The sequence below is a fragment of the Aethalodelphis obliquidens genome, unplaced genomic scaffold (assembly GCF_003676395.1).
Source record: "Aethalodelphis obliquidens isolate GAN/ISIS:26980383/991018 unplaced genomic scaffold, ASM367639v1 scaffold5, whole genome shotgun sequence".
Taxonomy (NCBI): Eukaryota; Metazoa; Chordata; class Mammalia; order Artiodactyla; family Delphinidae; genus Aethalodelphis; species Aethalodelphis obliquidens.
Window position 1 is genome coordinate 21707364 of NW_020837949.1, and position 13446 is coordinate 21720809.

Below are 13446 nucleotides of genomic sequence, written 5' to 3' on the forward strand. Positions count from 1 at the left end.
ACAGATAAATCTATTTGCAGGGCAGGAATAGAGACGTAGATGTAGAGAAGGGACATGTACACACGGGGTGGGGGAAGGGGAGGGTGGGACGAATTGGGAGATTAGGATTGACATATATACACTACCGTGCGTAAAATAGATAGCTAGTGAGAACATGCTATAAAGCACAGGAAGCTCAGCTCAGTGCTCTGTGATGACCTAGATGGGTGGGATGGGGGTGGGGTAGGAGGGAAGTCCAAGAGGGAGGGTATAGGGGTATACATATAGCTGATTCACTTTGTTGTACAGCAGAAACTAACACAACATTGTAAAGCAATTATACTCCAATAAAAAAAAAGAAAGGCTAGCATCAAAAATTCTACAAATAACAAATGTTGGAGTGGATGTGGAGAAAAGATAACCCTTGTACAACTGTTGGTGGGAATGTAAATTGGTGCAGCCACTATGGAGAACAGTATGGAGGTTCATCAAAAAACTAAAAATAGATTTGCCATATGATCCAGCAATTCCACTCCTGGGTATATATCCAGAAAAAAGGAAAACACTAATTCGAAAAGATACATGCACCCCAGTGTTCATAGCAGCACTATTTACAATAGCCAAGATATGGAAACAACCCAAGTGTCCATCAACAGACGAATGTATAAAGAAGTTGTGGCTTATATATACAATGAAATACTACTCAGCTATAAAAAAGAATGAAATTCTGCCATTTGCAGCAATGTAGATGGACCTAGAGGATATTATGCTTAGTGAAATAAGTTAGACAGAGAAAGATAAATATTATATGATATCACTTATAAGTGGAATCTAAAAAATAATACAAATGAATGTATATGCAAAACAGAAACAGACTCACGGATATAGAAAACAAACTAGTGGTTACCAAATAGGAGAGGGGAGAGGGAGGGGCAAATTAGGAGTATAGGATTAAGAAATACAAACTACTACATATAAAATTGATAAGCTACAATTATATATTGTATAGCACAGGGAATTATAGCCACTATCTTGTAACAACTTTTTTTTTTTGGCCGCGCCATGTGCAGTTTGCGGGATCTTAGTTCCCCAACCAGGGATTGAACATGGGCCCTTGGCAGTGAAAGCACCAAGTCCTAACCACTGGACCACCAGGGAATTCCCAACTTTTAATGGAATATAATCTGTAAAAATACTGAATCACTAAGTAGTATACCTGCAACTAATATAATATTGTAAATGAACTATACTTCAATTAAACAAATAAAATAAGCCATTATTAATAAATTATAGCACCTTAAAAATAATAAAACACATTTTTTAAGTAGTATTGAATTTTGTGGAATGAATATAAATTTTTCTTAGATAAATAAGGATGGAAAATATTTTTATTGAATGATATAGTTCTATAAAATTGGTATTTAAAAGCAAGGAAACATTCATAATATTAACAAGCAAGATATTCTGTGGGATATATCTGCATATTCTTCTAGTAATTACCCTTAAAATTTCAATGTGCAGTTTTTACAAATTTAAGAAATATACTCCTGAACAGATGGAGTTAAAAAGGAAGACTGTTTACTTCTGAACTCTTCCCTGCCACTTTCCCTGCTATCAAGCAGTATTTTGGTTACATCTTGTCTTTTTGGTAACTATTCATTTTGATAGAATTTAAAATTTAGAGAAAAGTTGTAAGAATGGTATCTACCCTTAACCCAGACTAAACAGTTGTGTACATTTTTCCCCCTTTGCTTTATCACAGGTTTTCAGAAATTTGAGTATAATGTTTCTCAGTCCCATTTTCTTTTTGTTTATTCTGCTTTGGGTTTGTTGAGCTTCCTGAATCGGTTGATTGATATTTTTCTTCAAATTTGGAAACTTTTCAGCCATTATCTCTTAAAATATCTTCCCTTCCCCACTTACCAGGGCCTCCAATTACACATAGGTTAGACCATTTGATATTGTCCTACAGGTCATGAGGCCTTGTTTATTTTTCTTATGTATTTCATGTGTTCTCTATATGCTTCAGTTTGGATAGTTTCTTTTGTTATGTTGTCAGATTTACTGAGATTTTCTTCCTTTGTATCTAGTATGCTATTAAGCCCTTTAGTGTAATTAGATGTTGTATTTTTTTCCTATGGAACCTGTTAGACTCACGACATTCAGTGATAAAAAGCCATACAAGCATTTTTACTATGCCAAATATTCAAAAATTAGTGTTATTGAATGTTTTAATTGTGTGAATTGAAGTATCTGACCAAACAGTGTTTGAACAGGGTAATGTGTTTCTCTTCCATGTGTGAATATTTTCCCCTATATTAATTGAGGTTTTGATTGGGTTAGGTTTTAATCTCATATAGTGTATGCCTATATGTTTTTTCTTTTTATAAATTGAGTTATGAAACTTCCCAGGAGAACTTCCAGAAGTGCTCATGGACCAACATAGAATCTCCTACATCCCCTAAAGGTTATCTGTGGGCCAACTCTAGCACCCCGTCAACTGGTGCCTCTCCCCTAAAGTCAAAGTCTCAGGTAAAAGTTAAAGTCTGTATGTGTTGAGGAGCTGCCTAAGACTATGCAGTAAGAAAGAAGAAGAAAGACTGTTCTCTTCTCTGATCTCCAGCATATTGGTAACCACTCAAAGATGTCTGGACATGTAAGGGGTAGAGGCCAGGCACTGGGGAAATTGATTGGATTCCTTGCAGATCCAATCACGTAAAGTGCAAATGTTGTTTTAGTCACTACTTAGAGGCTATTTTCACATCCCAAATTATGAATTTGAGCACCTGAAATGCATGTAATAATGTAATAACTATTAATTTGATCAGCTTTCCAATAACTGTTTAGCTATATTGGCTTCCTCAAATCCAAATCAATATCTTTTCCCCTTAGCTTATATTTACACTGGCCCTAAAACTCAAAGTTTCTCTGTTATCTGCTTATGGATTCCTGAAGCATCCCTTCCCCAAAGTTTTTATTCCCAGGAATCATCAAAGTCCCCCAGCTGTTCTCATTAAGGACTTCCAATTTGTTACCATCGGAGGGCGACTTTCAATAATTTCCTGGGGGCTTCCCTGGTGGCGCAGTGGTTGGGAGTCCGCCTGCCGATGCAGGGGACGCGGGTTCGTGCCCCCGTCCGGGAGGATCCCACGTGCCGCGGAGCGGCTGGGCCCGTGAGCCATGGCCGCTGAGCCTACGCGTCTGGAGCCTGTGCTCCGCAGCAGGAGAGGCCACAACAGTGAGAAGCCCGCGTAACACACACACACACACACACACACACACAAATTCCTGGATTCAGGCTCCCTCTTGGGGTATAATTCTAAATTGTTCCCTAATATCATTCCTTTCCTCTTCCATTAAATCTCTCTAGGACACAGTCATTTTCCCAGACCTACTATCATCAAAAACATCTCCCCAACCTTTTCCTATCCTGGTCCCAAGTGTAAAAGCAGTTAGGTCCATATAAAATCAGAGAGATATTCTTCTTTTCTTTTTGTATAAGACTAGTTTTGACATTTCAGATCTCATGTCTTCCCCTGAGTGTCAATCTCTCTTCATTCATCTACTGATATGCCACTAGTTTGCCTTCTATCATTTCTAAAACTAACAATTTCAAGCCATAGTTCTCTGTTCATTTGAAACACCCAGTTGGTTGGCCCTGCCTGCTGATCAGGGCATTCCCACTGTTTCTGGACCAGCCTAACTCCATAAGTAAAGGCATACCAGATGCAGGCTCCCTATAGCGAATTTTCAGCCTTTCCAATGGTATTGTTTCATTCTTCTTGTAAGAATAGACCTCTTCCTCTTCATCTAGTCATGGCTATACTGCTATGGTATTCACAAATGTGATTGGCTCAAGACTAATAGACATATCAGAGCCAAACTGAGAGCACAGAGCAGAGGTGGGTAGGGAGGGAAATGCCTCAAGGAGGCTGTTGATAAGCCACATAAAACCCTTGATTCTGGTTCCACGCTGATTTTTGCTCACACCTACTTCTTCTTTAAGAACAAGATAAAAAGGGAGAAGGTTTGGGATGGCTATTTAGTACCACCAACGATGCGTAGCAATAATAAATCAAGCCCCCAAACTCACATAGTCTACTTGGAATTTTTCAGCAGGGCTTTCAGTTACTCATTCAATCAACAAATATTTGCCGAGTGTCCACTGTGTATCAAGTAGTACTCTTCCAAGCACTGGGGAGATAGTAGTGAAGAAAGCATGCAAAATCCTTGCCACATTACAGTGTACATTCTTCTAAAGGAGATGGATAATAAATTTAAAAGTATATAAATTCAGGTAAATCGAAGGGCTTTGAAGAATAATAAAGCATAATAAAGAGATAGAATTTCATTGGGAGAGAGTACCTATTTGGAGTGGCTAAGGAAATCCTGTCTTATAAGGTGACACTTGCCCAGAAAAATGAATGGAGTGAGGGTGTAAGTCATTGGAAGTTGGTGAAGAGTGTTCTCTTGGTGAAGAGTGTTCCAGAGACTAGAATTAACAAAAGACCTGAAAGGGAATGACCTTAGCGTGTTCAAGGAATAGCAAGAAGTCCAAGATGGCAAGAGTTGCTGCCATGATGGAGAGCCTAGAAGGAGATGAAGTTAGGGAGAAGGGTGATCTTGTATAATATAGTAAAGAGTTTGGGGTTTATTTTAAATGTGATAGGAAGTATTGAGAGGGTTTGAGCAGGAAAATTCTGTAAGTTTTTAATTTTTACATTTGAAAAAGATCTATCTACAGAAATACATTTGCTTCTTCCCTTCCCCTTCTCCTGTGTGTTTAACACTGTCTCTGGGTTTAACCAAGTGTTCATGAGGACATAAGGGAAGCAGGCCCACCATGCAAACTCAGGGAAATGGAATACTTGGACCATAATTCATAGTCTTTCTAAAAGCCTGAGAAAGATCACTTAGAATTCTTTCTTATCAAATGTCTTTGATTTCTTAAGGGAAATAGAGCTGATAAGACCTGCCAACAGGCATCTAATCTGTGTCTGACATATTGTTCACTCCCTAACATTACTTCCCCTTTTCTGCATCTCCTGCAAAGGAGATTCATCACAAAGAAAGTTGCAATTGTTTTTAGGCAGCCCATAGTGAAAGGAAGCTTTGGCTTGGACCAGGGTGGTTGAAAGGCAGTCAGATTTGGAACACATTTGGATAATGGAATCAATAGGTCTTGACGATGAATAGATTGGATGTGTAGTTGAGGGAATAAGAGGAATCAAGGATAACTCCAAAGCTTTCTGCCTGAACAATAGAATAAATGGCAGTGCCACCTCTTGAGATGGGAAAGACTGAGGGAGGAATGATGGGGAGGGAGAATCAAGAATTATTTTGAACTTGTCAAGTCTGAGATATCTGTTAGCATCCAAGAGCAGATGTAAACTGCAGTTGCGTCTGGTCCCCAACCAGAATGTAAGCTCCAAGAGGATAGGGATTTTTGTCTGTTTTGTTTACTACTGTATTCTTGGAGCCTAGACAAGGCCCTGGCACATAGCAGGGTTTTTTGTTTTGTTTTTTTTAATAAATTTATTTATTTTTGGCCACGTTGGGTCTTCGTTGCTGCATGCGGGCTTTCTCTAGTTGCAGTGAGTGGGGACTTCTCATTGCGGTGGCTTCTCTTTGTGGAGCATGGGCTGTAGGCGTGCAGGCTTCAGTAGTTGTGGCTCATGGGCTCCAGAGCGTAGGCTCAGTAGTTGTGGTGCACAGGCTTAGTTGCTCCACGGCATGTGGGACCTTCCTGGACCAGGGCTCGAACCCACGTCCCCTGCATTGGCAGGTGGATTCTTAACAACTGCGCCACCAGGGAAGTCCCACAGCAGGTGTTTGATAAATATTTAGTATTTGCTGCATGAATGAACAAATAAATGAGTAAATGTGAGTCTGAAGCTTTCATAGTTTGAAGTCCTGGCCTGTAGCCCTTGCTGAGCAGAATGATAAAAAGCAAATGGTGGCAACAAATACCATATGTTAATACCTAAAATAGTGAGAGAAAGCTGTGTCTGAGGGGCCTCTTCCCTCTATCAGAAATCAAATTCAAATTTCTGGATTGGCCTGCCACATGGAGAAAAGGGAGACATGGAGAATAGAGGGCCAAAGCCTGAACAGAGGAATGAGTGAAACCATTTATGTGAACTTTTAATGTATAAGATCTCTCCAAATACAAAGGAAGCCCCAACAGTGATATGAATTTGCTTCTTGAGGGAAAACAAAGTGGAAAAGTGAGAAAGAAGAGGCTTCCTAAAGAGATCCTTCCACATTCCCAACCCCCCTCACCCTAAGTCTACAATACAAAATATTGAAGTTTTTAAAGTTTTTGTCAGTACTGAAATTCAATATATGGTTTGGTGTGAAAATGTAATGTACAGGAAGACATATAGTTTGGTATGATTATGTATTATCCTACATCACTGTTGCTGGCTATCACACTATGAAAAGTCTGATGTTATTTGAAAGAACTGGAAGGATCAAGAAAATAAAAAAGAGGCTGGGAGAAAGCTTGTTTGTTTCAGCCTACTGAGATGCCAATAAATCAGTGCTAATTGCCCAGAGTCTACCTTTTGTGGGTGAACTCAATCTTGACAATGAATTGTGACACTGTGTCTCCCATATCAGGGTAGCATTCTGTAATACTGACAAATATTCTTCTCTCTTGGAGAGAGGCATCTTTATTGATCACATCTATTTCCTGAACCATTCTGTCTTACAGTCGAGTCTTTGATGCTTGGACTTACAAGTTAAGAATCTGCAACCTTGTTCTATGGTGCCATTGAGCTAGATCAGGAGAAAGGCTCTAAGGATACAAGAGAATGAAATGTGTCAGTGGGGCTGGGAAGGTGCCGTAAATGGGAAAACACATCTTCTGCTCCTCCAAGTAGCATCCCAATCACAACACTTAGATACTTGCCATGGTGAGCAGCTTCAGTCCCAAGGTTTTTCCTGAGACCGCCTTCTATCCCTTACTGTCCATCCTGTATATTTTTAAAAACCCATTTTCTTCCCTTTTGTTTCTCCTTTGGCCCCCATGTCCCTTACACTCCTGTGATAAATTGAATGAAAGCTCTGTGTAGAGAGATAGCTTCCACTCTCTCTTGTGAGTAGATATCCCCATATTTTAAATAGACAGGTCTACATGGCCTTGAATTTCCCAGGTTCCCAATCTCCTGATCTTCTTCATTTGTCTCTATTTCTGATAGTCTTTCTTAGCTCCATATTTATTCCACAGTGGCTATTGCTGTGGCTACATTCTCCTCCTCATAAAATTCATTAACTCTGAAAGTCATTTTCCATTTATTCGTTGCTGAATAATGCTAGTTCTGTTCAGATTTGGTATTGATCAACAGATGAGATGAATGAATGTTTAAACCCTGGTCCCACTCTGTCCACAGATGGAAGGCAGGTTGCTAGGCAAAGCTTTCTGCCCAGGCTCCAGTTTCTAGCAGGCTTTCATTTTTGCTTTGCCATGGAGATAATTTCCTGAAACCCCGATTTCCTTGTTCGCTGGTATCTGAACCAATGTAGGACATTCACACTACAGCCGCAGCATTCACTGCAGCCAGGATGTTGAGGTATTTGACGTACCAAATATACCTCCTCCCCCTACAGGTTCCGAAGCAATTTTTTTGAAAATGCAAAAATGAGGGCTTCCCTGGTGGCGCAGTGGTTGAGAGTCCACCTGCCGATGCGGGGGACGCGGGTTCGTGCCTCGGTCCGGGAGGATCCCACATGCCGCGGAGTGGCTGGGCCCGTGGGCCATGGCCGCTGAGCCTGTGCGTCCGGAGCCTGTGCTCTGCAGCGGGAGAGGCCGCAGCGGTGAGAGGCCCGCGTACCGCAAAAAAAAAAAAAAAAAAAAAAAGCAAAAAGCAAATAATTTCGAAGTATCTGTTTTTGCTAGAGGCTAGTTTGGAGTCTATGGCTGGGACCCGAATATAAATTTGGCTTCTTAATACATCCCCCTAGCCCCCAGGTAACTTACCACGTGTTGCTGGCAGGTTGTTTGGGAAAGCAAGAGCCAAAATTGGGATTACCTACCCTTGCTCAGTACTATATGCCATAGTTTTTCTTTTCAAAGAAGAAGGGAGGATGCTACCATACCAATACTTTTAAATGGATAGAAGTTTCTGTTTTATAAGCAGTGAGAAATAGGAGGAGAGGAAGAAAATGGTTCCACAAAGAGTTCTTCCTGCCTCCTGCCCTCACCTAATACTCCCAAAATGCACTATGCCACCCCAAGCACCCCATCCTTACTACCCAGTGTTTACCTGGGCTGTGAGGTCTCCATCTAGACATAGAAAGTTGTGGAGATGAAGGGTTGAGGAGGAACAATTCTTAGGTCCCATCATAGATCAACACCTAAGCGGTAGTAGAAAGGGGTGACCAACCTGAGTTTTGGTGGATGCAGCTCCTGTGTTTGGAAAGAAGACAGTCAGGGGACAATGTATGATACATTCACATTATCTTCTCTCAGATGGTCTCTGTTCAAGCAAATCCTGGCTTTGCCATGAACTCAAGCCTAGCAGGTTTTTTGGATCTGATTTATCTGCCTTATAACTGGTAGCATGGGCTTGCTTATTAAGCTTTGATACTTCTTGTGAGTTTTTAATCATTTTCTGTACCTTCAAAAGTTGCAGTTTAGATGCTTTAAGGTAGAGGCTCTCCTCTCTTTTCTCATCTCTTCCCGTGATTTCTGGGGCTCCTTTCTCCTGGTTCTCCAACCTCTGGCCACTCCTTTTTGGCATTCTTTACACCATCCACTTGTGATGTTCTTCTTTTAGCGTTTGCTTTATCTGAGCCTCTGTCCCGTGCCTTAGTGTCTTTTCAGCCCACCGTTTCTCCTGCTTAAGCTCATTGGCTCCAATACTTTCAGCTAGCATATATACTTGATGCTGATTCCCAAATGTGTAATTCTTTCCCAAAAGCATATTTTAAGCCATTTACTCAACACTGTCCCCACCTGCATCTCATACTCAGTGGACCAAAACCAAAATTCATCAACTGACTCCATCTTCTTTATGCTACATTTTAGTAAATTGCACCCACATTCACTCAGGTAACTGAGCTAGAAATGTGACTATAATATTCATGAGCCCATGGATCCAACCGGTTACCAAGTCTTATTAATCCCACCTTTCTAACATCTTTCAGATCTCCTTCTTTTATCCTTCTTCATTGCCACTACCTTATTTTAGACCTTATATCAGTTCAGGCTTTTTAGGTTGCAATCAACAGAAACAAACTGACTAATTTAAGCAAAAAAGGGGTATTTATTTGAAAAGACATTGGGAAAGCTCACAGAATTGGAGGGAAAACTGAATAACCATGCTTCAAGGAAGACTAGATCTGAGGCGTTTCTGGGGACCTTAGCAGGTGGAGCTCAAACTTGTCTGGGACACTGGGTAAGGTAACTCAGCTACAATCATCTTTCATCTCTCTGTCTTTATCAAACTTTCAAATTCCTAGTAGAAAGAATCTGGTTGGCCATCTTTGAATAAGTCATCCAGGGCTAGGAAAGAGGGGTGAGTGGCAAAAATTGCCATAGACCCTTCTCAACCCTTCCTCAATACTAACTAGCTTTCTCAAATGCCTCTGCATCTTTCCAATCTATAGTTCACATGGCCACCATTTTTGTATTTTAAAAATATATACTGTTCAAAGTATCCCTACTTAACATCCCTCCATAGTGCTTTATTATTCATAGAATAACCTACAAGCTTCTTCTAGGGACTTCACTCTAGGATTTAGACCCTGGCTTCCTCTCTAGTCTCATCCCTTGCTACCGTTTCATTAAATCTTTTTTTAAAAGTTAATTAATTAATTAATTTTGGCTGCGTTGAGCCTTCGTTGCTGCGCGGACTTTCTCTAGTTGCGGCGAGTGGGGGCTACTCTTGGTTGCGGTGCACGTGCTACTCATTGCGGTGGCTTCTCTTGTTGCGGAGCACGGACTCTAGGCACGCGGGCTTCAGTAGCTGTGGTGCACGGGCTCAGTTTGTGGCTCACAGTCTCTAGGGTGCAGGCTCAGTAGTTGTGGCGCTCGGGCTTTGTTGCTCTACGACATGTGGGATCTTCCTGGGCTCGAACCCGTGTCCCCTGCATTGGCAGGCGGATTCTTAACCACTGCACCACTAGGGAAGTCCCTTCATTAAATCTTATGTTCCAGGCATACTGTGGTTACTGGCAATGCTCCTAAACAAGACATGCTTTATTCTATGCTCATGTTTTAGCTTGTGTTGCTCCCTCTTTCTCAAATGCCCATTTCCTCTTCTTTTCACCTGGTTGACTCATACTCACCTTTCCAGGCTCACTTTAGGGACTAGTTCCAAACCTCTCCCTGTCTCTCCTCATCCAGGTTAAGTGCTCTTCCTCTCTACTCCGCTAGCATCCTGAACTTCTCTCTAACATGCCCATTGCAACGTGTTGCATTCCACTCTTTCCTGATCTGTCTTCTAGGTTAAACTGTGAGCTCCTTGAGGTCGAAGAGTACATTTAATTTTTATTTAGTTCCCATTACCTACGACAGTGCCTAACATGTCATAGATGTTTGGCAAATATATTGAAATAAACAAATATTGATTTTGAATGCCTAATGTATAAAGCACTGTGGGTGGAACAAACATAATATATATATAATTCATATTTCACTTTCAAGGAGCTTACTGCCTAGGGAGCAAACAACCTGCATATAAGAAAAGTATACGTAGAATAACAATTTACTATATAATTGCATGCACAAAAAAACAGTACCTGCATGCTAGAATTTGGGATTAGATTGATGTGGAAAGTCTTCTCTGAAGAAGAAAGGCCTAAGTAGTAACATAAGTAAAGAAGAAGACTCAAATGGTTTGAAGAGGTTGGGGAGAGAGTTTTAAGTTTGGAGAATAAGAGAAATAAATGTTCACTATGTCTGAGGAAAAGGGTAAAAACATTGGCTAAGGCAGAAGTTGATTAAGATACGGTGAAAATATATCCTTACTGTATAGCACAGGGAACGGTATTCAATATCCTGTGATAAACCATAATAGAAAAGAATATGAAAAAAATGTATATATATATGTAAACTGAATCACTTTGCTGTACTGCAGAAATTAACACAGCATTGTGAATCAACTATACTTCAATAAATTTTTTTCAAAAAGATACAGTGAAAGGGTCAGTGTGTGTGTATGTTGGGGAGTCATAGGTTAGAAAAACGAACTGGAGCAGATTATAGCAGATTTTGTTTAAAATCTTTGGACTTTTCATTCTCTGACTCGAACATAGAACACCTCAGCATTCTAGATTGCCTTTTCATCACAAATTCCCTGTGTCTCCGCTAGAATATTTTCAAAATGGACAGTTTCCATGTCAAGGAATTTCCCCTTCTTCCCTGAACTAAGCTTTCCTAATGTCCTTCAAGGTATTGTACACTCCATCTTTCTATTCTTATTTTAGATGTAGTTTTTGTGTTTGTGTGATGTTTTTCCCCACACTGGTTTGCAGACAAACAGCACAAGCCTTATATCCCCCAATTTGTTGGCTCCTACTTATTTTAGTTTCAATATACATGTGAGCTGGATTCACAATTCCAGAAAAACTAAAGGTGAGAAAAGGGTGAAAAGCTTATTAGTCTATTTCCCTTGAAGGGAAGTTTCAGAGGTTAACTCAGTCTAGTGATAAACTCTAGATAGTCATATTTAGGGTTTGTGTCTAGACACTCAAACTAGACATAAAGCCTGAGCAATCACCTATCAAAACTATTAACATTAATATAGATCTTTCCTCCAAACCCATAGGCTTTATAGGAGCTTGGGCTAATAGGCCTTATCAAAGCTCTCCTTAATTGTCAGGGCCCCCATTATTTGATCTCATCCTACCTCCCCACTTTTATGTCTTACCACTTCAAACAACAACAGCAAAAAAACAAAAACAAAATAACCTTCCAGTCAGGACTAATATCTGGAAAAGTATGATTATATTGAGAGGGGACGTATACATTAAAGGATGACTACTCTTCCAAACTTCTCCCACAACTGACACGTGAATTAATTTTATTCAGCTCTTTATATAGGTAAATCTCACCACTGTCATGGAATTAGAATGTCACCTTTAAATCATTTGGTTAACTCTATTTTTACAGATGAGGAAATTGAGGCCCCAAGAAATGAATTGACTTACCTAATATGTTAGCATGTATTTGTCATTATTGTTTCATATTTAACAATCACTTTCTCTTGCCTCCCCACATTTACCAACTAAACTTAAGTTCTTGAGGGCAAGGATCATCATGTCTTGTGCATTTTCTGCCTTCACAATGGCATCAATAAGTCTCCTCTTCTTTCTCACACAGGATCAAGAATGGGGCTGAGCACAAAGAATATGCTAAGAAAAGAATGTTTGGATTGAACTGAACCCCTGCAGAACGTGGACTATTTAGAGGCACTGAGTTTGGCCTCTGGGTGAATATTTGCCTTGGGTTGGCCCACTTAGCAGTGAACAGTAATGGGCCAAAAGAGACAGGCCAAGTGTGTAGTCTTTTTTGCCCAACCAAGTTATGAATACCTTCTTATACAGACTCATTTTGTAGTCCATATCACTTTGAAAAGTACTAGTCACAGAGTAGACACTCATTAAAAACGTTTTAATTGACTTACTGTCCTTGGATCAAAAATCAGATCTTGATCTGTGCTTCATACAGCAACTAGAGTAGCTTTACCAAAAGAAAAATGCCGGGCTGTCAAATATGGACACTGCTGGGCTGAAGAAGCATTTTTCATGCAGTTTTATGCCTTAACTTGGCCTTGAACAAGAGTATCTGGGATCCTGTGCTGCCTCTTAGATACCAAAGAATCATTTTGAAAAGTGCTACAATAAAGCCTATAATATAGTGTTAATTATTAGATAACTTAAGGTAATAGTACACATCAAAAGGGCACCAGCTCTACGATGTTAAGTGGGGGTGAATTTATTTTGGTCTACCCACAATGTGTCACCCTCTCTCCTGGGGACTATTTTTAAGACCTCTGGCCTGAGTTAATGATGCAGCTGGTGGCCAGCAATAGATGGAAGTGAGCCATCCTTGGATGGGATTTGATCCTGGATTTGGGATTATTTATACCATGCTATAGCCCGTTGACCTATCAACTACATAGCTTGGCCATTTCTACTTTTCTTGTTTTGGTCTTTACTCTGCCACCCTCATTTTTAAAGGAGAGAGGTTTAGTTGAGGTAGTTCCAGGGTCCTACTTAATTTAAGCTAGTTTAACCTCCAAAGAGAAAGCAGGCTATTTATTTTAAGTAACCCAATCTTACTGATGAGCATCTTTCACTATGTTAGGGCAGTAAATGGGTTTAGTAAGAATTGGTCAAGGAATCCAAAATACTTTGTTACTAAATATTGCAACTTTTGCCCTTTTTCTCCAAAGGGAACTGGTATCTGGGGAAGAGGGAGATGGGAAAGTAAATGAAAGTTTAGATTATGAGAATATT

At 40.1% G+C, this 13446-nt stretch overlaps 1 protein-coding gene across 1 annotated transcript in view; it reads left to right on the top strand.

Annotated features, from left to right (window-relative positions):
* Window positions 1-13446, top strand: part of TSGA13 (testis specific 13) — a 35574-nt gene that overhangs the window by 12253 nt on the left and 9875 nt on the right. The window contains 1 exon segment of the mRNA XM_027102766.1: window positions 12379-12416. Coding sequence (XP_026958567.1) covers window positions 12379-12416 — 38 coding nt within the window.